General features: G+C 45.3%; 2 protein-coding genes across 2 annotated transcripts; both read right to left on the reverse strand.

The window, feature by feature from the left end:
* Positions 1–11,533: 11,533 nt before the first annotated feature.
* On the reverse strand, positions 11,534–17,487 carry MYCFIDRAFT_155939 (uncharacterized protein; the record flags this gene model as incomplete). The annotated part of the gene is made up of 3 exons (XM_007930989.1): positions 11,534–11,711; positions 13,874–13,927; positions 14,048–17,487. The coding sequence occupies 3 exons, from the start codon at positions 17,485–17,487 to the stop codon at positions 11,534–11,536; spliced, it is 3,672 nt and encodes a 1,223-aa protein (XP_007929180.1).
* Positions 17,488–17,842: 355 nt separating this feature from the next.
* On the reverse strand, positions 17,843–19,332 carry MYCFIDRAFT_211976 (uncharacterized protein). The gene is made up of 2 exons (XM_007930990.1): positions 18,925–19,332; positions 17,843–18,756 (listed from the first exon to the last, which is right to left on the reverse strand). Exons 1-2 carry the CDS (start codon positions 19,204–19,206, stop codon positions 18,142–18,144), a joined length of 897 nt encoding a protein of 298 aa, XP_007929181.1. The 5' UTR covers positions 19,207–19,332; the 3' UTR covers positions 17,843–18,141.
* Positions 19,333–22,379: the final 3,047 nt, after the last annotated feature.

Here is a 22,379-nt window from a genome sequence, read left to right on the forward strand (position 1 = left end):
AGTTTTAACTTAGCCTTAAGGTTTTAATTAAACCTTTAACAGGCTTAAAGCTTTAATTAAAGTTTTAATTAAAGGTGCCTTAGGCTCGTAGTATAGGTAAGGTTGTGTCTATAGGCGTAGCGACAACAGTAAGTAATATTAACAATAGCAGCGCTAGTCGTCTTAGCGCTAACTTTACCTTCTTTAACTAACAACAACTCAGCAATACCGCTACTAATATAGCGGTGTCCTTCCTTTCTTAAATAGTAGCATACTCCGCAACACTGTTACTAATATAGCCGCGCCGGCCGCGCCGTCGTTATCATTACTATCGCTATTCACGCGCGCGCCGTCCTCGTAGATCGCCTAGGCCTCAAAGCCTCGACAGAATAAAGGAACAAAAGGGGGACCTATAGGGCGCGTTAGTAGAGAGGTAGTTTCCTAGAAGAGTAGCGAATAGTTAACGCGTTATAGCGCGCTTGTTAACACTTAGTGCGCGTTCACCCTAGTAGTGTAGTCTTATTGTCCTTTATTGCTAACAATTGCTTGCCTCTAATTAGTTAGCTAATAGCACCCCGGGGGTAGCATTGTTCCTAGGCTTAGTAGTAACATTATAGGCATTATAAGCTCTTAGCCTTCTTAGTGTTCTTTACGCTAGTCTAATACTTATCTAACAACTTAGTTATATCTTTAAACGAGTCTTTAGCCTCCTATAAGTCCTATTTAGGTAAATAGCCTTGCTATCTTAATAGGTACTCCTTCTTGCCCTACCTAGTCCGATGCTTTAGGATACGTTCTATAGACTATAGCTCTTCGCTATTAGCTAGTATGTCCTCGGATTTAGCAGGTGCTTCATCGCCTTCGCGCTAGTAGTATAGTTTAAAGAGGGAGATATAGAAGGTATTATAGATAGTATAATAAGGTAGAAGCTATAACTAGTAGGCCTAGCTATTGCCCTTCGGTTCTCAGATGCGAAATAGGCTAATGTATCTTAGTGCGAGCTTGGGCCTTGTTTTACTATTAGGCGATAGGTGTTTGCGGATGCGGAGGTTCTTAGTGCTAAGCATAACTATATCGCCTTGTTTGAAGGTTATTAGTGTATAACGCTTATCGTAGTAGGCCTTTTAGTATTCTTAAGCCTTTGTTAACTTCTCAGCCATCTTAGCATAGATTTCTCGCATCTTCTAGACACGTTCTATTGCCGCTAGTGTCTCTAGTACTTAACGCGCTTCCCTTTCCTTACGCTCGGCCTCGAGCGAGGTAAATAGATCTTATAGCAACGCGGCGTTTTGACCTATTATAGCTATATATAGTAAAACCTTGGTTGATAAGTGTACACTGTTGTTATACACGAATTCTGTAGGCTATAGGAGGTTGACCCAATCCTTAGGATTCTCGTTAATGTAACTGCGTAGGTACTGCTATAGGGTAGTATTCTATCTCTCTGTTTAACCGTTAGTCTATAGATAGAAGGCTATTAATAGCCGATGCTTCAGTCTTAGCTATAGGCATATTTCGCTCTAATAGTGCGATATGAATGTCGAGCCCCTATCGGAGACTATCCCCTTAGGTGTTCCCTAATAGGTACAGAAGATGTCAGTCTATAGCGCCTCTACTATATTAATAGCAGTCCAATCCTTGCGAGCAGGAATGTAGCGAGCACCCTTAGTAAATCGGTCTACAATGACTAGTATAGCGTTAAAGACGTCTTTACTTCCTCTTCGCTTAGTAGGGGGAAGACCTGTAATAAAGTCTATTATAAGCTCTGCAAAAGGCTTCTTTAGAACAGGGAGTGAAGACAACTCGCTAAATAGCAAGTGCTTAGGTGCTTTGACTCGTTAACACACGGTATACGTATTTACGTAGTCCTTTATGTCCCGCTTACTATTTAGCTAGTAGTATGTGCGCGATAGTAGCTCGTACGACCTCTCTATGCTATAGTAACCGGCAAGCTCACTATTATAGTGTCGCTTAAGAAGTTCTTGTCTAATCGATTGTTTAGCGGGGATATAGTATCTGCCCTTAAACCTTAAGTAACCTTTGTCGTCGATCGACTAATTACTCTTGCTAGATCGAGTCTTTCGCCTACTTACAAGCTTGTCTATACGTTTAGTAGCAAAGGCGTCCCTCTGCTAAGCCCGTAATAGCTCATCTATAAACGATTAACTATCCCTATTTACAAGGTTATTTAATAGTACTCTCGCTGTTAAACGAGGTACGTATTGTATATATCTAATAGTACTAGTAGCCGGATCAACTGTATTAGTGCTTTAATCGCTGTTACTATATATAGCGATATCGACTAGGGAGTTATTATAACTTCTCCTGTCTATGTCCTTAGCTCTTACCTTAATACGCACTATTAATATAGTAAGAGCATTAATATGCTTCAAGCCGTCGCGGAGTCCGGTAAGCCGCTTATCCTACGCGTACTTATTAATAATACGGGCTATAGCAATCTTATGCTACAGGGTTAGAAACAATAAATTAATAGATTACTAAGTCCCGCTATCGTAATCAGGTCGCCTCGATAGGCTATTAGTAGGGTTGCTTACGCCTAGCCGATATAATATATCAAAATCAAACCTAGCGAGGTAGACGGCCTATCTAGCCTATCGACCTATAACCCTAGTAACCTTCGTGATTCCACGGAGGTTGTTATAGTCCGTATAGACCTAAATAGTATACTAGGCACTATCGAGATAGTAGCGCTAGTGCTTGAAGGCTTTAACAATAGCTAAGAGCTCTTGCTCGTAGGTCTCGTAGCGACGCTTAGCATCAATTATCTTCCTCGAGAAGAAGGCAATTAGGTGCTAGTAATTGTTATTAGCCTGTTACGATATAATAGCTAATATAGCAAACTGCGAAGCGTTAGTCTTAATGCGGATCTGTTTGCTTAGTACAAAATAGTGCAACAAGGGGACTTTAGTAAAGCGCCGCTTCAAACCGTTAAAAGCGGCTCTCGCTCTATTAGTCTATTTAAATTCTCTAGTCGGGTTGGCCTTAGTTTTAGTGAGCTTAGTTAGGGGCATTACATGCCGTAAATAGCCCTTAATAAAGCGACGATAGAAATTAGCGAAGCCGAGGAACGACTGCAGCTCCTTAATTGACGTAGGAATAGGCCATTTAGTAATAGTTTTGATCCGATTAGGATTAGCCTTAACACCCTCGGTTAAAATAAGGAAGCTAAGGAAGGATACCTCCTTAGCAGCAAAGGTGTATTTAGAAGGCTTGCAATATAGGCTATAGGCCTATAGGCGGTCGAGGACCTTTCGTACTATAGCCTAGTGTTCTGCAATATTAGGTAAGTATGTATAAACTAGGATGTTATCTAGGTAAACTATATAGAGGTGATCTAATAGGCCTAAGAGGGCCCGATTAATGTAGGACTGGAATGTAGCAGGGGCATTAGCTAGCCTAAATAGCATAACTAAGTACTTAAAATAGCTATAACGAGTGCGAAAGGCTGTCTTCTATTCGTCGCCCTTACGGATGCGGATGCGATAGTATACATCCTTAATGTCTAATATAGTGTAGTAGTAGGCACTAGAAAGGCGATCGAGAGTCTCATTAATAAGCGGAAGTAGACAGCGGTCTTTAATAGTGATAGCATTAAGTCTACGGTAATTAACACATAGGCGTAGGCTACTATCCTTCTTTAGTACGAATAGGATAGGGGCACTAGCAGGGCTGTTACTGTACCGTATCCGGCTATTAGCTAGGTTTTCCTCTAGATACTCGCGTAATATAGCAAGCTCTCGTTTACTAAGGTTATAGAGGGGGCTAAAAGGAACCTCTTTGCCCTCTATAATGTTAATCTTATAATCCGTCTCTTTGAATATAGGCAATGTCGATGCTAAGTGGTGTTTGAACACATTAATATAGGTCTCTCGAATAGGCTCTAGTATGCGAGCAAGCTAATTAGGGTCTATGCTATTAGGGGGTACAGGTTCATCGTTATTACTACCGAGCAGGTCGGTAGTTAGATTAGCTAAGGCGGAGGCTAGTATTAGGTTGCTAATAAACAGGACCCTAATATCGTTAGGATACTCGCTAATGTCGATGTGTTTAATGTCCTCTTTCCTAGCGATTCTAAATCGCTATTATTAACTGCCTAAGTCTATAACTACAGCATAGTACTTAAGAACAGGGTTACTAATAACAATGTCGGATAGGAGGCTGTCTATATCTACCGCGTAGGCAGTGAAGTTTAGTAGGCGTTTATTTCCGAGGTCGTCTTTTAGAACTATAGGAACATAGTAGGCCCTATAGGTTAAGTGCCGAGCGTTATTAAACTAAGTAAGGGTTAGTAGGTTAGTCTTCGGCAGTTGTCGAAGGTCTAATTGCTTAGCTAGGCGATGGCTAATAAGGGCGCTAACTGAATTTCCTAGGTCTAGCGTAACCTTAGTCTTATAGTTGTTCCTATATGTATCTCCTACGAGATAGGTGCGTATAATGGCTAGCACTATGTCGATGGTTTTACGCCGCATAAGGCTAATAGTTAGTACGGCGCTTACTCTTTTTTCGACTAATAAGAAGGTTGGCCTATAGGGGTAGCGTTAGCTGCTAAAAGGTGCTTTTCGGTGTTCGGCGGCAGCACGGTCGATTCGGGCCTAGTCCTTAGGTTTGTCGCATTGGCCTAGTAGATAGCTAGTGCTGTTATAGTTAAAGCACTTCAATCCGGTCGGGAGATTGTTGCCGTAGCTATTGTTACTACTATTGTTAGTCGAGCGGTTAGCATTGTAGGGATACGAGCCCCTTCTACGGCCCCTATTACGGCCTCCTCTATATAGCCGTCGGCTACGGCTTCTCCTACGGTCGTTGCTACTGTTCCTATTGTTAGCACTATTGTTCTAGTAGGAACCTTAGTTTCCTCCGCGGCTACGATAGGTAGCTAGGCGTATCTTAGATTCCAACCGTTATTAGAGCTATACTATACGCTCTATAGTCTCGACTTTAACTATAAATTGAATGCGTATAAGATTAGTCTGTTTAAACACACGGCGGCGGTCTAATTTAAGGACCAATTCCTATCGCAATTTAGGGCGTATTTCGGAAATCTAGATAGAGTCGGTCTTAGCTAGCAAATCGTCCTCGAGGGTCTTTAAATAGGCCTTAAATAAGCGGGCCGATTGATTAGTCTTTTGTTTAGCTCGAAGGTATTAGTCCTAAGCGTGTTGTTGCCTTAGTATAGGGTTTCTAAGGGTGTCTAGTATAATAGTCTTATAGTCTTACTACTAAACAGCGGTCTAGTCGTAAAGGGAATCAAAATAGTCATCCTATATACGCTTTAGGTCGCCATTGATATACTGCATAGCGTATACGACTAAGGAATAGTCGTCTAGTAGCGCTCTTAGTGCGTTGCGCTAGTTAAGCTTATAGTCACGGATGTAGTCGTTGTACTGCTTTCGGCTAGAGCTATTAAACACGGTACAGTCCTTAAGTTTAGCATCCTTCTTCTAGACTAGAACTGATAGCGAGGAAGGCCCTGCTATCGGCTTAGTGTTAGTTGTTAGGGCCTCCTAAAGGCGGCGAATCTCGAGGAGATTATCCTTTAGCTATTGTTCTTAACGTAGGGTAGTAAGCCTGTTTTAGGTAGCTTCTTGAAGTCTCGCTACTAGCTAGGGCCCAAAGGCTGGTTAGCTATATCGACGGTTAATAATATTGTTAAGAATGTCGTCGACAGGCAATTCTAGGTCGTTACCTAGAATTACAGGTTCTTCTTTAATAGGCTCTCCGGTAGGCCCTTTAGTAGGAGGCACTTTAGCAGGCACTTTAGCGGGAACTGTGCTACTAGCGTTGTCATTGCTAGCGCTACTAGCGGCAGCACGGTTGTTGTTGCTTCGTAATAAGCCCGCTATTGTAAGGGGTAACACTAATAATATATTATAGGCCCCTAAGATGCGGATGTAGCGGAATTAGTAGATATCGGCTTAGTGCGATTGACTCGGTGTAATAGGCCGTATAGAAGGCCTTGCTTAATGATTAGTACGGTTGTTTCGATAGAATAGTACGTATAGGTCCCGTTCTTCGGGCGCAATATAGTTAGATTAGTTGTTGTAGCTATACCGCTAAAAGCTTGAAATAAGGACTATCTAGCTGCTGCCCTTAAAGGGTAGATCGAATACTGTATAAGAAGGGTATATCAGTAGGTAGATAGGGTAGTAGTAGGTATAGGTAGTATTCGATAAGGATCTAGGAGGAGAGGGAGGAAGGCAGGAGAGTTAGCCTAACGCCAAGCGCCAAGCCCTGCCTAAGGCACTAAGACCCTAGCTTCACTCGGCCTAATTATATGCTAATTACGTGTAGCCTCTTTGGCTCTAACATACAGCCTAGGAAAGAGCCTCTATAGGGACCCTTATACGCAATGTCTAAGAAAGAGCTTAAAACCCTAGACAAGTAGCTAAAAGAGAAATTAGAAAAAGGCTAGATACGGAAGTCGACATCCTCGGCAGCCTTACTAGTAATGTTCGTTCCGAAAGCCGGATTAGACGAAGGACGGCTAGTAGTCGATTTTAGACGACTTAACGACATTATAATTAAGAATCGGTACCTACTACCGAACATCGAAGAAATGCAAGACCGATTAACTAGATTAGACTAATATACGAAGATTGACCTACGCGATGCGTTTTATATAATACGTATAGCAGCTAGATACGAATAGATAATAGCATTCCGAACAAGATATAGGCTTTACGAATTCTTAGTTATGCCTATAGGACTTACAAATGCCCTAGCGTTATATTAAGACCTTGTAAACGAAGTCCTCCGAGACCTTCTAGATATATACGTTATCGCATATATAGACGATATCCTAGTCTATACTAAAGGAGCTCTCGCGGACTATATACGAATAGTGTAGGACGTCTTTAAACGATTTACTTAAGTAGGATTTAAGACTGCACCTAAGAAATGCGAATTCTATAAGAAGGAAGTCAAATTCCTAGGATTTATTATTAGCACTATAGGAATTAGGATCGATCTAGAAAAAACCAAGTTAATACAGGAATAGCTAACGCCTATATGCGTTAAAGACGTACAATCATTCCTAGGATTAGCTAACTATAACAGAAAATTCATCGAGGGCTACTTTAAGATAGCGGCACCCCTTACGGAGCTTATAAAGAAAGACAAGCAATAGAACTAGAGTACGAAGGAAGACGAAGCGTTTAGGTAACTAAAGAAGCAATGCGTTTCTGCGCTAACGCTACGATTATTCGATAGGAGTAAGGTAGTCTAGATAGAAACAGACGCGTCGGATAGGGCTATAGGAGTATGCCTTATATAGGAGTATAACGGGAAACGATACCCGGTAGCCTATTACTCGAGAAAGATATTACCCGCGGAATAGAACTACGACATCTATAATAAGGAGCTACTTGCAATAGTTACATTACTGTAATACTAGCGAGTATACGCGGAAGGAGCACTAAGTCTTACGATTCTTTCTAATTATAAGAATCTAACTTACTTTACTACGACTAAAGTACTAACCCGAAGATAGGCCCGCTAGTCGGAGCTACTAGGACAGTATAAGTTCGAAATCCGCTATACCCTAGGACGCGAGAACGGACGAGCCGACGCACTAAGCCGCCGTAGCGACTATATAGAGGGTTACGAACTAGTATAGCAGCAGATATTAAAAGCAAACTAAGACGGAAGCCTTAGTGCTAATATAAAAGAATTTAACTATATTATACGAGTTCTTTAGGATATAGAAGAACAGTTTCCAATCGAATATAGGAAATACTAAGTACCTAAGGAACGAGTTACGGAGTGTATACGACAACACTACGACGGACTAGAAAATAGATACCCTAGAGTTTCAAAAACAATAGAACTAATTAAGCGAAGCTTCGGATTCCTATACATGCGACAACGAGTTCTAGAATATATTAAGAAATGTCTACAATGTTAGCGTAATAAGGCTAATAGACACGCTAGATATAGACATATCTAATTTAGGACGCTACTAGATAAACTATAGGACGAGGTTATAATAGACTTTATTACGAAACTACCGAAGTCTAAGGATCCGGTTACAGGACATAGCTACGACATAATACTTATTATAGTCGATAGGCTTACGAAATACGCACACTTTATTCCTACTAACGAAGCAAGTACGGTAGAGCAACTCGGATACCTCGTACTAGATAGACTTGTACGATACTACGGATTTCCAAAGACCTATATTACGGATAGAGATAAGCTCTTTATATCAAACTACTAGAAGACGCTTATAGCGACACTTAGAATTAAGCACAAGCTATTAACGGTATACTATCTACAGACAGACGGCTAAACGGAAGTTAAGAATTAGGCCTTAGAAGTATACTTACGGCACTACGTTAACTACGTACAAAACAATTAGGCATCGCTATTGCCTATAGCACAACTTGCACTAAACAACCAACAATCTAAGACTACGAAAGAGACACTATTCTTCGCTAATTTTAGGAAACATCCGCAGCTATTTAGGGAATAGTATTTATAGCATCTATACGCGGATAAAGCGATAGTCGCTTTAGAGGACTTAAAGCAGGTATATAAGGAATTATAAAGGGCAATTGCCGAGTCTCAAGAAAAGATTACGGGGCTATATAATACTAAACGAAAAATGGCATCTTAGCTAAAAAAGGGGGATAAGGTCTACCTCCTAACAAAGAATCTAAAAACCCGGAGATCGACTAAGAAACTAGACTACGTTAAAGTCGGGCCATTTTTGATTAATAAGCCTAAAGGACTAGTTAATTACCGACTCAAACTACCGGACGACGCAAAAATCCACCTAGTATTCTATATCTCTATACTAGAACCTGTAGACGCCGAAACACCGTGTTAAGAAACATTTCACTTCCAACCTAAGGAAGAAAACGAGTTTAAAGTCGAAAAGATCCTAGATTAGTAAGGTTAGAAATACCTTATCAAATAGAAAGGATACCTATATTTAGAAAACACCTAGGAACTAAAAGAAAACCTGCAGAACTATTAGCAGATAATTAAAAAATTTCAAAACCGAACAAAAAAGAAATAACTAGTATAGGAATTGAACCTACGACCTCTTAAACCCTATCGATTATAGCGCCTTAGAGTTCTTAACGACCTAGGGTAGTATAGCTCGAGGAGCGGGGACTCTAATAGTATACCTAGCAACTATGTCTTTTATAGCTAAGAATTATACTACTAGACTAACTAGCTAGAAGATAAAATAGATAGGAAATATTGAAAATATATACCTTTAGGACACTAGACTCTCGGCACTCCTACTAGGAATTTTAGAGGTAGGCTAGGACGTCCTATCTAGACGACTCTAGTTATAAGGCGACATCTATAATCGGCTATCTAGAGGAAACGGCTCGTTAGCAGGCAACGAGAATATTATCGGCTCTATAGGCGAAGAGCCTAGCTCTCTTTCGAGCTCCTCCGCCTATTAAATAGAGGCTTCCTCTACCTTAAGAGCTTATACCTCCCGATCTTCCTTTATACGTAGCGACTTACGTAAGCGACGGACCTTTACGCGATGCTCGAAAAGCTTCCGCGTAAGGAGGTCTTCCTCCTCTTCGGCCGCTTTAAGATCTTTAGCTATCTTTAGGCGCGCCTTCCGGATTTTTTTATACTCTATACGAGTAACTTGTATATTATAGGACTAGCCGTATAGGGCGTACTCGGAGCAGCGGCCGGAACGGAGATCGACTTTGTAGGATTTATCGGCCTATTCGTAATAAAAGTAGCGGATCGGCATTTCGAGGCAGTCGGTAAGGATGTTATTTGCGATATTTTCCTTACGCTAACGAGAAGACAAGTCCTTTAATAACTTTAGTATAGCAAAGAAGTTAGAATTAGAAAGTTCCGGAATAAGGGACTATCCCGCTTAAGGAGGGGGATAGTATTACGGATCTGATTAGTTAGAGTCCTTATATAATCTTAGAGCGACGCTAAGACTAGTAGGCTAAGCTATCGCTCTATCTTACTAAGAGCGATAGGAGCGGTCGAGAGCGATAGCGTCGCTTACGTCGCTCGCGACTATAGACAAAATGTCTCCTTTATATTTAGGAACGCCGGAATGCCCTTATAGCTCGAGGCGTTTAACTTATATTACCTACTTACTAATTGGAATTACCTTTGTACTAATTATTCTATCTCTGCCTCCCGCTTATATTAGCCTCTCTAAAGAAGCCTCGGCTTGTACGTAATAAGAAGTCACCTAACGATCTGTCGCGAGTAACCGTAATAGCGGGTTAGGAATTTAGGAAGAGTCTATAGATAGACTACTAGGCAAATCGTTATATTCTATAGTAATACTATCTCTACTATTAGACTAAGTCTCGGCAATAGTATTATAATGCATTCTACGCGAAAAACGCGTATAGAAACGTAGTATAGTAGTGTTGTTATATAGAGTTCTATATAGGTTAGTAGTGCTCGAATCCCCGCCTCGGAGCGTCCAGGCCCTTTTGCAAGCTAGAATAGAAGAGGCCTGAGACCAATTTGGCATTTCGCTATCAAGGTCAACAACTCGCGATGACACTACTACTATTCCACAAAAAATAAAAGCCTTTGCATGGAACCCAAATTCTAGCAAGGTAGGCACGTACACGCATGTATCTGTCTTTCGACAACATGAAAATCTGAGCTGAGCGGCCAGGAAGGAGAATAGCTTCGGTAAGACTTAGGATGAGAAAGAGTACTTTCATGCAAGAGCACGAAGATCGCCATATCGTATACGGTCCATGTGCGTTCCAATCCTCCCCAGCCAGCGGTATCAGATGGTACGACTTCTTCCTTACCTCCGTGGTTGTACGAAGCCACGCAGGACATGACAGAACTCTCCTAGGACATCCGCATTGAAGTTCAGCAGCGAGATTTTCACCAAAGCTCAAGAGTTGATTTTCCTCTTCAGGTTTTGGTCGCTTCGGCCTCAACATTGATCGCGCGTACCTTAGTCCACTTTCTTGGTTCACTGTAGGCAGAAGAAACTTGCGCGCGCTTCTTCGATCGGGATTAAACCCGAAATCTAAGCTACTACCTATACAGCTGATTGCTCGAATATCTTTCAGTATACAATCTCACCTTAGTTTTTGTTTTTTTTTTCTAATCGACGACTTCCTCCCATCGTCGACATGTAAGTGATCAGAAGTTTTGGGGGGGCGAACGTTTCGATAGGGTTTCCATCATAAAAATTCCCACAAATCTCTGTACACTCGCTATGTACATGTACACATAAGATACATCAACCTCACTATCCCCCATCACAACCCACAAATCCCACTCCCCACCAACGCATCCCTAGGATACAAAACACTAGGCAGACCCCTCAAAACCCTCACCCCAACATTCCCCCGACTATCAGCCGTCAACCTCGAGCACCTCAGAACTTCCATAACACTCTGCCCAGCCGTAAACCCAGAATTCGCAGCCCCAAGCGTCATGGTCACAGTCCCCGCACTACTGCCCCGATTACTGCATAAAAACACAACCTGTCTCCCAGCAGAACCTTTTCGCATGACGATATCGCGAGTGGTAGATTGGATCGGGGAAGCGTTGGAGGTCAAGTAGCTAGGATCTTGGGAAATGGCCCAAGAGCGGATGGCGTTGAGGCGTTGGATGTGGAGGTACAAATCTGCGGTTTGGTTGTAATTCGAAGACCAGAGAGCTTCGCGGTTTTGAGGGATGTCTGCGCCGGAGAATTTTTGTTCTTGGCCTTGGTAGATGATGGGGATGCCGTCCTGTAGGAGGGAGAAAGTTATGGCTGTGCGGATGAGGGTTGTGTCGTTTGTCATGCTTGGGAAACGAGGGTTGTCGTGGTTTTCGATGAAGGAGCCGAGGAGGGTTACGTCTTTACAGCCGCCGCTGGAGGTGCTTTTCATGGTGTTGATACCGTTGACGAGGTTTGCGATGGAGCCGGATGTTGAGCTGAAGGCTTGCGTGATCCAGTAGTATGTCCCGTAGTTCATTAGGCCGGTTAGGTAGTTTTGATACGGGCACATGATACTTGGATCGCCGTTCCAGACTTCGCCGAGGACATGGATGTCTCCTGCTGCGCTTTGGAAGCCGGACCAGAAATCTTGGTTGACTTGATACGCTGTATCGATTCGCAGGCCGTCGATAGAGTAGTTGGAGACGAGTTGAGAGATCCAGCGGTTCCACATGCCAGCAACGGTGGGGTCTTCTGTACGCAGGTCGGGAAGGGAGGCGATATCGCTTCCAAGCCAGCATTGCTTGATCGATGTGTCGTTGTTGTAGTCGATCGAGCAAGGGGGGTGGAAGTAGCTCCGCTTATTGAAAGGATTGAGAAGGCTATAGTCCACTGTCGCTCGGGAAGAGATGGAGCCCATGTGGTTAGGCACGACGTCGACCATAATGTACATGCCACGGCGATGAAGCTCATCGGAAAGTGCTCGCAGGTCTCCAACGGTGCCAAACCTTGAGTTGACATCATATACATCCTGAGCCCAGTAGCCGTGATAGGAGTTTCCGTCGCGAGTAAGGGCAATGGGGTTCTTGACTACTGGTGAGATCCAAATCTGTAATCGAGCGATGTGAGCAGGTGTCTTGAATTGGGAGTGTCATCTGTCCTCTTACTGCCGTAAATCCCATTTCCTGGATATAATCCAAGCGGTTGATGAGACCGGTCCATGTGCCATTGCAATAATCATTGAGATCCTCGCAAGCCGTCGTCGATCCATCGGACTTCGCGAAACGATCTGTCAGGACTTGGTATATGCTCTGCTTGCGCCATTGAGCAGGTGTCAGCGCCGTCACAGAAATGACCAATAGTAGCAGTATAGACAAGAAACGATGCAAGTAGGCCATGTTGAACGGGGAATAGAGGTGATGAAGCACTGGAATGTGGGAGCTGCGAGCCGGTCTCCAGAGGAAGCTACTCTGATGTTATAGCTGTAGCCTTTGTCACAGCAACGAAAGGCCCGCAAGCCATCCCCGTAGCACGGCACTGGTTCGACGTGACAATTGTCCGCCAACATTCTCGGTTCTGATAAAGATCGGAGGCTCCATCATACACAGGTACTGTAAGGATTGCGAGCCGGGCGCATCTGCAGTCCGAAGCCCAGTAGAACTATCCCCGCGGTTCAATGGAAGCAGCCGCCGTAGTTATTACGATCGTATATCAATGTTGGATCAAAGCAAAACAATCGTTCTGTCGAGCGTGCAGCGAAGCCTGCTGAAGACCACTGTCGAGGACTAACCCTCCTCCATCGCAAAGGCTCAGCTTCATGCTAGCCCGTGCAAACAATACATTGCGGATGACGAACGCTGAGACAGTCGAGGCCGAGAGATAGCGCAACACCGAGGTCAGCAGTGACGCCGCTTGGCGGGACCGAAGCAAAGGGTGAGATTCATTCACCGTAGGGCTTTTAAGTGGCAGCCACGGCGTTGCGATGGAGACTCATTCCGGGGGGGTTGGCAGTAGCCATGGAGGTAAGACCATCCACATTCTGGCTTTCTGTGGCGTTCGTTCGGCGTCCCATAAAACAATAATGGTCTCATAATACGAATGTGTTGAAGAAGAGAGTACCGTCCTATCGAGGACATGTTCGCTATCCTGATTGTATGAAGACTTATCATCACTTGTCTGCTTGTCTACTTCAATTGTCATCTCAGCTATCACATGTCTCTCAACGGAATAGATGATCCTCCTCACGCTGGCCTCCCATTTCTCTTCAAACACGGATCATCGTGAGATTTCTGGAATGGTCATAGACACTGTCTTTCATTTTCTCGTATCTCATACCTTACGTTATGTCAGTTCGGCTGCAGTGGTACCCAATCCTTAAGCCCTTCACTAGCTACACCATCATCGTCCATAAGAGGTACGGCAGGCTTTCTTGGCGGCAGCTTTGGGCCATTGCTCTCCGTCGATGCTGTCGACAAATTTGTGCCGGTCCGTACTACTTTTCTAGGTGGTGGTGGCTGTGGCGCAGGGCTGCTTGATCTGGCTTGAATATCGCTAAGCAGCTTCGACTTGACGTCTGCGACGCCGTTACTTCTCGACGGTGGAGGAGGTAGCACTTGTCTAGCATTACTCGGTGGTGTGTAGGTAGACCTCCTGGCCTCGGGTGGTGGAGGTGGGACCATAGAAGAACCTGTTGGAGCCGGGCTGTTGACAGATCCTCGTGCTTGTGGTGGAGGAGGAGCAACTGTTTTCGCAGATGCAGAGACATTCGAGGCTTGGCTCTCAGAGCGCAGCAAGCTCGGCTTGTTGGGCTTCGGTGGTGCTGGTTTTCGCAACGTCTGCTTGAGCTGCATTCTATGCAAGCTCTCATAGTCTGCTGCACCCTCCACGTTAGGTGGCTCCGAAGACCTCGTAGCATCTTCACCAGGTTTCAAAGGCGGGGGCAGCCTCCTAGGCACACTCTCCCTTCGAGATGGGGTGGAGGCTCCATTTCTCGCCTGTCCGTATAGCGAAGTTGGTCGTGATGGAGGAATTGCCGGCTTTTCGACCTTCACCCAATCCGGCTCGTTTGTAGGTGTCCAAGGATTTGATGGCCTCGCGGGATTGAGGACATGGCCTGTACTTGGAGGTGTTACTGTTGCTCTTGCTGGCATACCATTGTCGAGCCACCACTTCCTCTTCTCGGAGCTGGCCGGCGGCAAGCCGTTTTCGACAGAGTCGTACCCATATATGGACTCGTCGTCACTCTCGGCCATTTGGCTGGCGGTGTGTGAGCCAACCACAGTTCTTCGCTTTGTGTATAGATCCGAATTGATTTGATCTTTCTTTGCTTGGTTTACAACACTAATCGTGCAAGAGAACAGCCCCCACACAGGCTTGTGGTCAGAAAAGCGTAGAGGAGCAGAATCATAATGGAGTTGTCGGATGTTGTCACCTTTGGTAAGTATCCGGTCGCACCATGCAGGAATTCTGCTTTTATCCGATGTATCGTAGTCATCTGTTCCGATATTGAATTTGTACGTGGGTAAGAATGTCGGTGTTTGCTCCGAGTAGTGCGGGAACGTTCTGCCGTGTACCATCTGGAGGTTCAACTGGTCGTTCTCGTACAGTGTCCCAAGATCGCCTTTCTTGATCAACGCCCTGCATCGCTCATTTTCCAAGCCAATGCGGTAATTGAAGTCACCGAACCAGATGACAGTCTTGTGGTCGTCTATGGATCTGTTGCGCTGGAAGCGTAGGCCCGAAGAGATGGTGCGATAGTCCTGGTTGCGCTCGTCATAATTGGCAAACCCAGCCGCCAAATGTGCTGTTACGAAGCAGATGGCGGTATCAGCACACTCCATTCGAATGGCAACAGCGCCTTTGTTTCCAGCCATGCCACTCAGGCCTGTCTTCTTGACGGCGCCCTCGACGTTCCGAATCATTGGTAGGACGCTAGCTTTCACGAAGATGGAAAGTGACGCTCCCACAAGCTGGCCACCTCTCAACAGGACGTAATCCTCGTGACCGTGTCTTTGGGCATTTGCGTTCAAAGTGGCCTTGACGGCATCTTCCCAGACACTCCGGCGATGTGGATCGGTCGACATGATTTGGCCAACATCCAGATCTACGATCTCCTGGAATGCAACGGCTGCAATATCTGGCACCCTGTACTCGTTCTCTACGATGGGACACAACCAAGGTGTCAGGTCTTCATCAATACCATGCGTCTTGCCGTTCAGGTTGAAAGTTCCCACCCAAATGCTGATCTTCGCAGAAGTAGTGAAATCGTTCGAACGTTTCGCTAGCTCAGTCTGAACCCAGTCATTGATCGGATCGTACAGGTGCACAGGTGTTTGGCCGACCAAGCGACCAAGAAGCATATCCATGGTGTTCTGTCTGCCCTTGTCTTCGACATTATTGATGTAAAACCTTTGCGCACTTTTTCTAATGTCTGCTAAGGTGCCGGCCAGTGACATCTTCCCCGATCTGGTAAACGAAGACTTCAGTGCACCTGTGCCGGCATAAATCTTGGATAGTGCATCGCCATTGTCAGCCCACAGCATACCATGCCGGGCCCAGAAATCAGAAGTTGGCTTGTTCTCGCCACGGGAAGCAAGGAATATCTCGAATGCGATTTCGGAAATAATAGTTTGCACCAGGTTGGTGCGGTCCAAGCAGTCAAGGCAGTTGGTCCTGAAGACACCTGCCTGTTTCAGGATCTCGTTTTGTCCAGCCACGACATGCTGCTTGCCATCCTTGTTTACGATTTCTTGGTGCTCCTCACTGAGATGATACTCGAAGGCAACTGCGGATCTTTCGATCCAGCGCCTGATACCCTTCGCTGCTTCATACCCATTCGGCCCTCTTGTCTCTGCATGGAAGTCGTAGTTTATTGCTGTAAGATGCCGATGTTCAGATTCTGCTGCTTTGTCGACTGGATGGTTGAGCGTGCTATGAGCGATATGGTGCAAGTACTGTCTGGTTAATTGCATCTCTTGCGATTTCTCCTCGCTCAGCAAATTGACGACCACAATATCTCCATAAGTCTCCGAAAGTCGCTGCATATGCTTGTCAAACGCATGTTGAGTCGCTTCTACAGATCTCGTGATCTGAATCTTCTGCTGGCCTGGAAGTCCTGAGGCTTGTTCCCAAAATAAAGGCACGCTACCTCGAATTTGCACATAAGAGAAGCAAAGCTCGTCGGTTGTAAAAACCGTCTCCGTCTCACAGAAGTTCGCGACGTTGCCGTCGTCGTCAATTCCGCGAGCGTTGAACCTCGTGCCTGCCCTGCGACAGGATTGTCGAGAAATGAGCGTCATCTGCGATGGTAGCCCAGCATTATTCCACCTAGCCGGTGAGCTTGAAGCGGGTACCGTCACGGTCCCTGCAAAACCTCTGATCGCACTCGTCAATATTCGGGAGTGATCGAGTGCCTCTTTCTCTTTCTGACTCAGCCGCGAACGAAAGTCAACTAGCGGCTGAATCATATAGGTGTTCCAAAGAAAGCCAGCATCAAGACTGTCAATCGCAACAGTACTTGTTTCCGCAGGTCGATCTTGTACTCGCTTGGTCAGGTCAAAGTCTGCTGAGTAGTAGAAGCTGCCGCCAGAAAGTAGCTTCTTCAAAGCCATGCATGGATGCTCGAGCAATGGCTCCTTGTGAACTCCATGATCGAAGCCATCAGCATCGAGAGAATCGGTCGGGAAAGGATTGACTTGATCATGCAACAGGTGATCGTAATCGCTCCTGTTGAGACAGTGGAATTCGACACTCAAGATCTTCTGGATGGCCTCACCAGGTCTGACTGTCGCCACCCGTGTACTTCCATTCACCACGCAGAGAAACACATCGCCGTTGATGGTGACCATTCCCAAAGTGCCTTGTATTGACATGGAAGACAGCGTCCGGTAGCCCGTCATGTCCTGGCCCTCCCACGGCGAGAACTCCACGATGCATCTCGGGGTTCCTCCTTCGCCTAGAGAAGTGCTTGAGCCAGATATTCCAGCGGCTGTGGTCGTCGGGCTATGTTTGAATATGAGGACATGGGTGTCCGTGGCCAAGGCTATGGCGCGCTGAGGCTGGTCCCTCAGGAAGACACGGATGGACATGATCACGGGTCATGCTTCCGCGGACCGTAGATGACCTTATTGTCGCATATCGGTGAGGGCCAATGTGGTTAGGCAATGAGGCCGTACGATGCGAACGCGCGGAATTCGCCCAAGACGAGACGAGGAAAGAGAAAGGTCCCGAGTCGAAACGTAACATCTCCATCAAAGTTTATTCACTGCATTGAATTGAATTTGACTCGGACACAGTGGGTCTGCGGTCTCGGCACGTGATCGATGTGCTCGTCAACAATCACGTCTCCCTCGAATATAAAACAGTCATTCCACGCAGCTCGAGAGTGTAGGGAAGATCCCAATCTGACATGTGGCTCAATGGTCGAGCGTCCAAAGCCATCTTGAGTCCTGACTCGCGCCTTCGAGATTTGCTACATATTGCAGGGCGGACTGCAGCCGTCACGAGAGTGTGGAAATGATAAAGAATATACACGATTAAGGCCGTGCAGTCATCTACCTTGGTCATAGATCTCGCTATAACTCCTCGCTTGTAAGTGCCAGGGATGCCTAATAGCACTCAATGCCTGTCTTATGCAAAAGAAACGGCAACAGAATGTCAAAATGCAATGCAAATTCCGCCCATCATGGAGCAAGGACATCATCCCAGCTCCTTGTCACATTCTGAATGGTGATGATATTCATTCATCGTCGATTGATTGAGATTTTGATATCTCGTTCCCAGCTGTCTCGTGGACCATAGTCATCCCGGCGCCTGCCCACGCTCCTGGCCCTGCTGAACTCTCTCACAGGCGGCGGTGCAGGTGCGTCGACATATCGGAAGGTTTCCCAGTCACTCCTGGGTGGAGGCTTGGAGTAGCGCCTTATCTCACGTTCCTTCTCATGCATTGAGTACTCAGATGCGGGAGGTGCGCTTGTCCTCCTTGATGAGACAGACGTACGCCGAGTTGACTGAGACCTGGCATCACTTGAACTTGATCCACCACTAGCAGGCTCCTCTTCATTCACTTCGATATAGTTTGCCTTGGTCAAAGCCTTCGAGCCAGCTGCTGACGGTGCTTTGGAAGGAGGCTTCTCGGTAGGCGCTTTCGAGCCAGCTGCTGAAGGTGCCTTGGATGGAGCGGCAGTCGGAGCTTTAGAAGGCGCTTTAGACGGTGGTGGATCGGGAGCTGCGCTTGGAGCTTTCGACGGCGCCTTAGACGGTGCAGCGGTTGGGGCTTTGGATGGAGGAGCAGTAGGCGCTTTTGAGGGTGCTTTCGAGCCTGGAGCCGAGGGCTCGGGAGGTGGATCAGGAGCGGCCTGGGTAGAAGGAATTAGCACCGGTCGCAACATGCCTAAGGATTGGCAATCTAGGTAGTAGTGAGAATGCTATGAAAGCTTGAAGAGAATGCGATCTCATGTTGAGAAGCAATAGGTGTATCGCTCAATCGCATCAATGCAAAGGGAATTGCGAGCAGAAGTGCATACCGTTGGAGGCTTGCTCGGCGCAGCGCTCGGCGGCTTACTTGGTGGAGCCGTCGGCGGCGGAGCTGCACTGGGTGCCTTCGATGGTGGCCAGACTGAAGGAGGCGGAGGTGGAATTGATGCTGCTGGAGGTGGCGGGGGCAACGGACTCGGAGCTCGTCGTATGTATGTTCGTTCAATCCGTCTCACCGGGGGAGGAGACGGCGAGTACCGTCTGGGGTATCTTGTCGTCTTCCGGTATCTTGGTACTGGAGGACGGTATTCATCGCCGAGACCAAAACACATCGCAACGGTTATTCTCGCGATGCCTCAATCCAAGAAGCGTAATGACGTCCGAGGCGGCTCCGAGATGTTGCGGTGCAAAGGGTAGCGACAGCGCGTGTGTATGAGAAATAACATACAGAGTCGCACGAAGGGAATGGCTGGAGGGACTCACCTTCCGGCGCCGGCCAGATGAGGCGTGCGATGATACATGTATGTCTTAAAGTGCCTTGGTTTCGTCCGATGATGCGGCTAGGCCTCGTGATAGCCTACGATGCGAGCCATTGGCGACCGGGGAGTCCTTGCACCATACCAACTTTCGGGCAGCACGGTTTGGGTCGGTCAGAGCGCGATAGGTCGATGCATACGGTCGCAGTGATGCCGAAAGTCGGTACCCAGGCGGTGATACTGCAGGCGTGCGTTTGCACCGAAGGATATCGAGATGCGCGGCGAGATCTGGGAGCAAGATGGATGTTAGGCCCTGTCTACTTGCCACCGTTTATAGCGATTATCCACTGTAGATTGCAACAACGATTATAGAGCCGCCTTTAATCGTTGCCGTCTTATTGTAATCGTTTATAACATTATCGCTTCTTCGCTATGCTCGGCACCTCGCTATAATTATACTATATATAGTAAGATCGGCGTAAGCGGCTCTAGAGGACTTTTTATACCTATCTATACGCTAAGTAGACTTCCGGCTAGCTACCGCTATATCTACCTCTTTATAGTATAGAATTCGATAGTATAGCGATATACGAGGTATATTTAGCGTACGCGGAGGGTAGAGCGACGATAGATTAGTTATTAATAGTAGTTACGATAGTAAGCGCGCTCTCGGTAGTGCCGCTATTCTTTCTCGAAGAACTACCGCGATTTCGAAGGCGCAACGTTTATCGACCGATAGGGCGTATATCGACTTAGATAGAGCGTAGAAGATTTAAGAAGGAGGTGTTTAAGATATTATATAGTCTAGCGCGCTATTACCTCGAGCGGACGCGCCTATAGCAACTAGTATTAAAGGCGTTAGTTAATAAGCTAAAGGAACACGGTAGTTTAAAGAATAAGCGGTATTTAGTAGAAGCACGAGTTATTATGTTTCTCGTCTATATAGCGTATAATAATACCTACTTAGAATTAGCTAGCGAGTTTAGCGTAGCGAAGGGTATACCTAGTCGTATAATTCTAAAGGTATCGAAGAGTCTTTGCCGTATTGCAAAGCGGTAGATCTAGTTGCTAGACAAGCGCTAGAAACTAGCCTAGTCCGAAGGTAAAGATAGTAGCAAATTCTAGCTATATTTCTAGGGTGTTCTTAGTACGATCGATAGTACGTTATTAATTGCTAATCCGAAGAAGATTAACTAAAATCTATACTGTTGTCGGAAGGGCTTTATTGCTACGAATGTAATAGCTACGTATAACTCGATACTACGCTTCCTATTTATTATACCTAGTTACGAGGGGTTAGCGACAGATAGTACTATATTAAGGAAGGCCTACAACTTAGGCTTCGACGTACTAGATAGATACTTCTATCTTGCCGACGGTAGTTATTCCTTTAAAGATCCTCGCCTTCTAGTACTATATTAGAAGACTCGTTACTACCTCCGAGAACAAGGTAACGTAGAAGCTAGGCCTATAGATTATAAGGAGTTATTTAACCTACGGTATACTTAGCTCTATAACTATATCGAGAGGGTGTTTAGTGTAATAAATCGCCGGTTTAAGATTATTAAGAAAGGTCTAAGTACGTAGTCTATACTATAGTAGAACCGCTTTATTATCGCCTATACTATTATCTATAACTTTATTTTATCGGACGGCCGTTAACCTCTATCTAAGGAGCTACAACTAGTACTAACTAATGCTAAATTAGAAGCCGCGAGAGAGGCGGACTATATAGCTAAAGTCTACGTAGACAATAGGAGGCATGCTAGCGATAATAACGACGAGACTTATACGGATTATCGTAATCGGATAGCGCGGTAGATGTTTGCTAAGTATATAGGGTAGCAAACGGCTAGAGGGCTCGATATAAGGGCGTAGAAGTAAGAAGTGCTAGTCGGAGTGTAGCGCCGTATATAGCAGAGAAGGGTAGGTAATAGGTAAATATATAGGCGAATAGCGGATAATACTTTTAGTAAGGGATTTAGTAAGGAAGTCGATTTTGTGTTTTTATAGATATATTCTAATACTATTACTATCTCTCGGAGCCCGCCTCGTCCTCCTATCGAAATTCTCGTAGGTTGAAACCGTCGGTTCTTAGCGTTTCGAAGTAAAGTTAAAGTTCGAGTCGTTAGGATATCCTTTCGACGTATATAATAGGCCTCGTACGTAATTACTTTTTGCTAGTAAAAACTAATAACACCTTTACACAAATTAATAGTATAGATACTAGCGTGCATTTGCAACGAAAAATATTCCTAACTATCCGAACTCTAGTATTAAATAGGCCTATATTTGCTATACACTTTTTAATACAATCCCTACTTTCTAACCTATACTATAACACCGACCTATTGCTAATAGCTATACTGTATATATCTATCTATCTGCTATAGGTACCTATTCTAACGATTATTAGTACGTAGGTCTATTAGTACCGCGTAGAAGTACTCCTCGAATTGCTCGTCGTTTAGGCTTAACGTAACCTCTACGTAGTTATAATTAGTATCCTTCTTCGTATACTCCCTTACTAATAATATCCTATACGCTATCGACAAATCCTTTCCTACCTATATATTAGGGTCTAGAAGACGCGCCGTTACGATCTTAATAGTAGAACCGGCTTTAGCAATAGCGGCGGCTTCTTTAGCAATAGTAGCGGCTTAGTCGGCCTATTTCCTCGCGAGGGTACGTTCTTCCTTAGTATCCTTTACACTCTCCGCTACTATTAATACTAATAGCTCGAAGGCCTTCTAGATAGACTTCGCGATAAGGGTATTGCCTTTAGAAGCCTCGTCTTGCTTCTTATAGATACGATTAGCCTCCTTCTATATCTTCTTAGTATGTTTCTCTTATACCTTAGCTATACGTAGTACTATTAACTGTTCCTTAGTAAACAGCTTCGAGGCGGTAGCTTCTATACCTTCTACTATATCTTCTTCCTCTTCCTTACTATCTAACTTATTTACGCTACTATCCGCTAGTGCTTCTATAGAGCCTACGTAGTCGCTAACCGCTATATCTTAACCGAT

This window comes from Pseudocercospora fijiensis (assembly GCF_000340215.1).
Source record: "Pseudocercospora fijiensis CIRAD86 unplaced genomic scaffold MYCFIscaffold_7, whole genome shotgun sequence".
Taxonomy (NCBI): Eukaryota; Fungi; Ascomycota; class Dothideomycetes; order Mycosphaerellales; family Mycosphaerellaceae; genus Pseudocercospora; species Pseudocercospora fijiensis.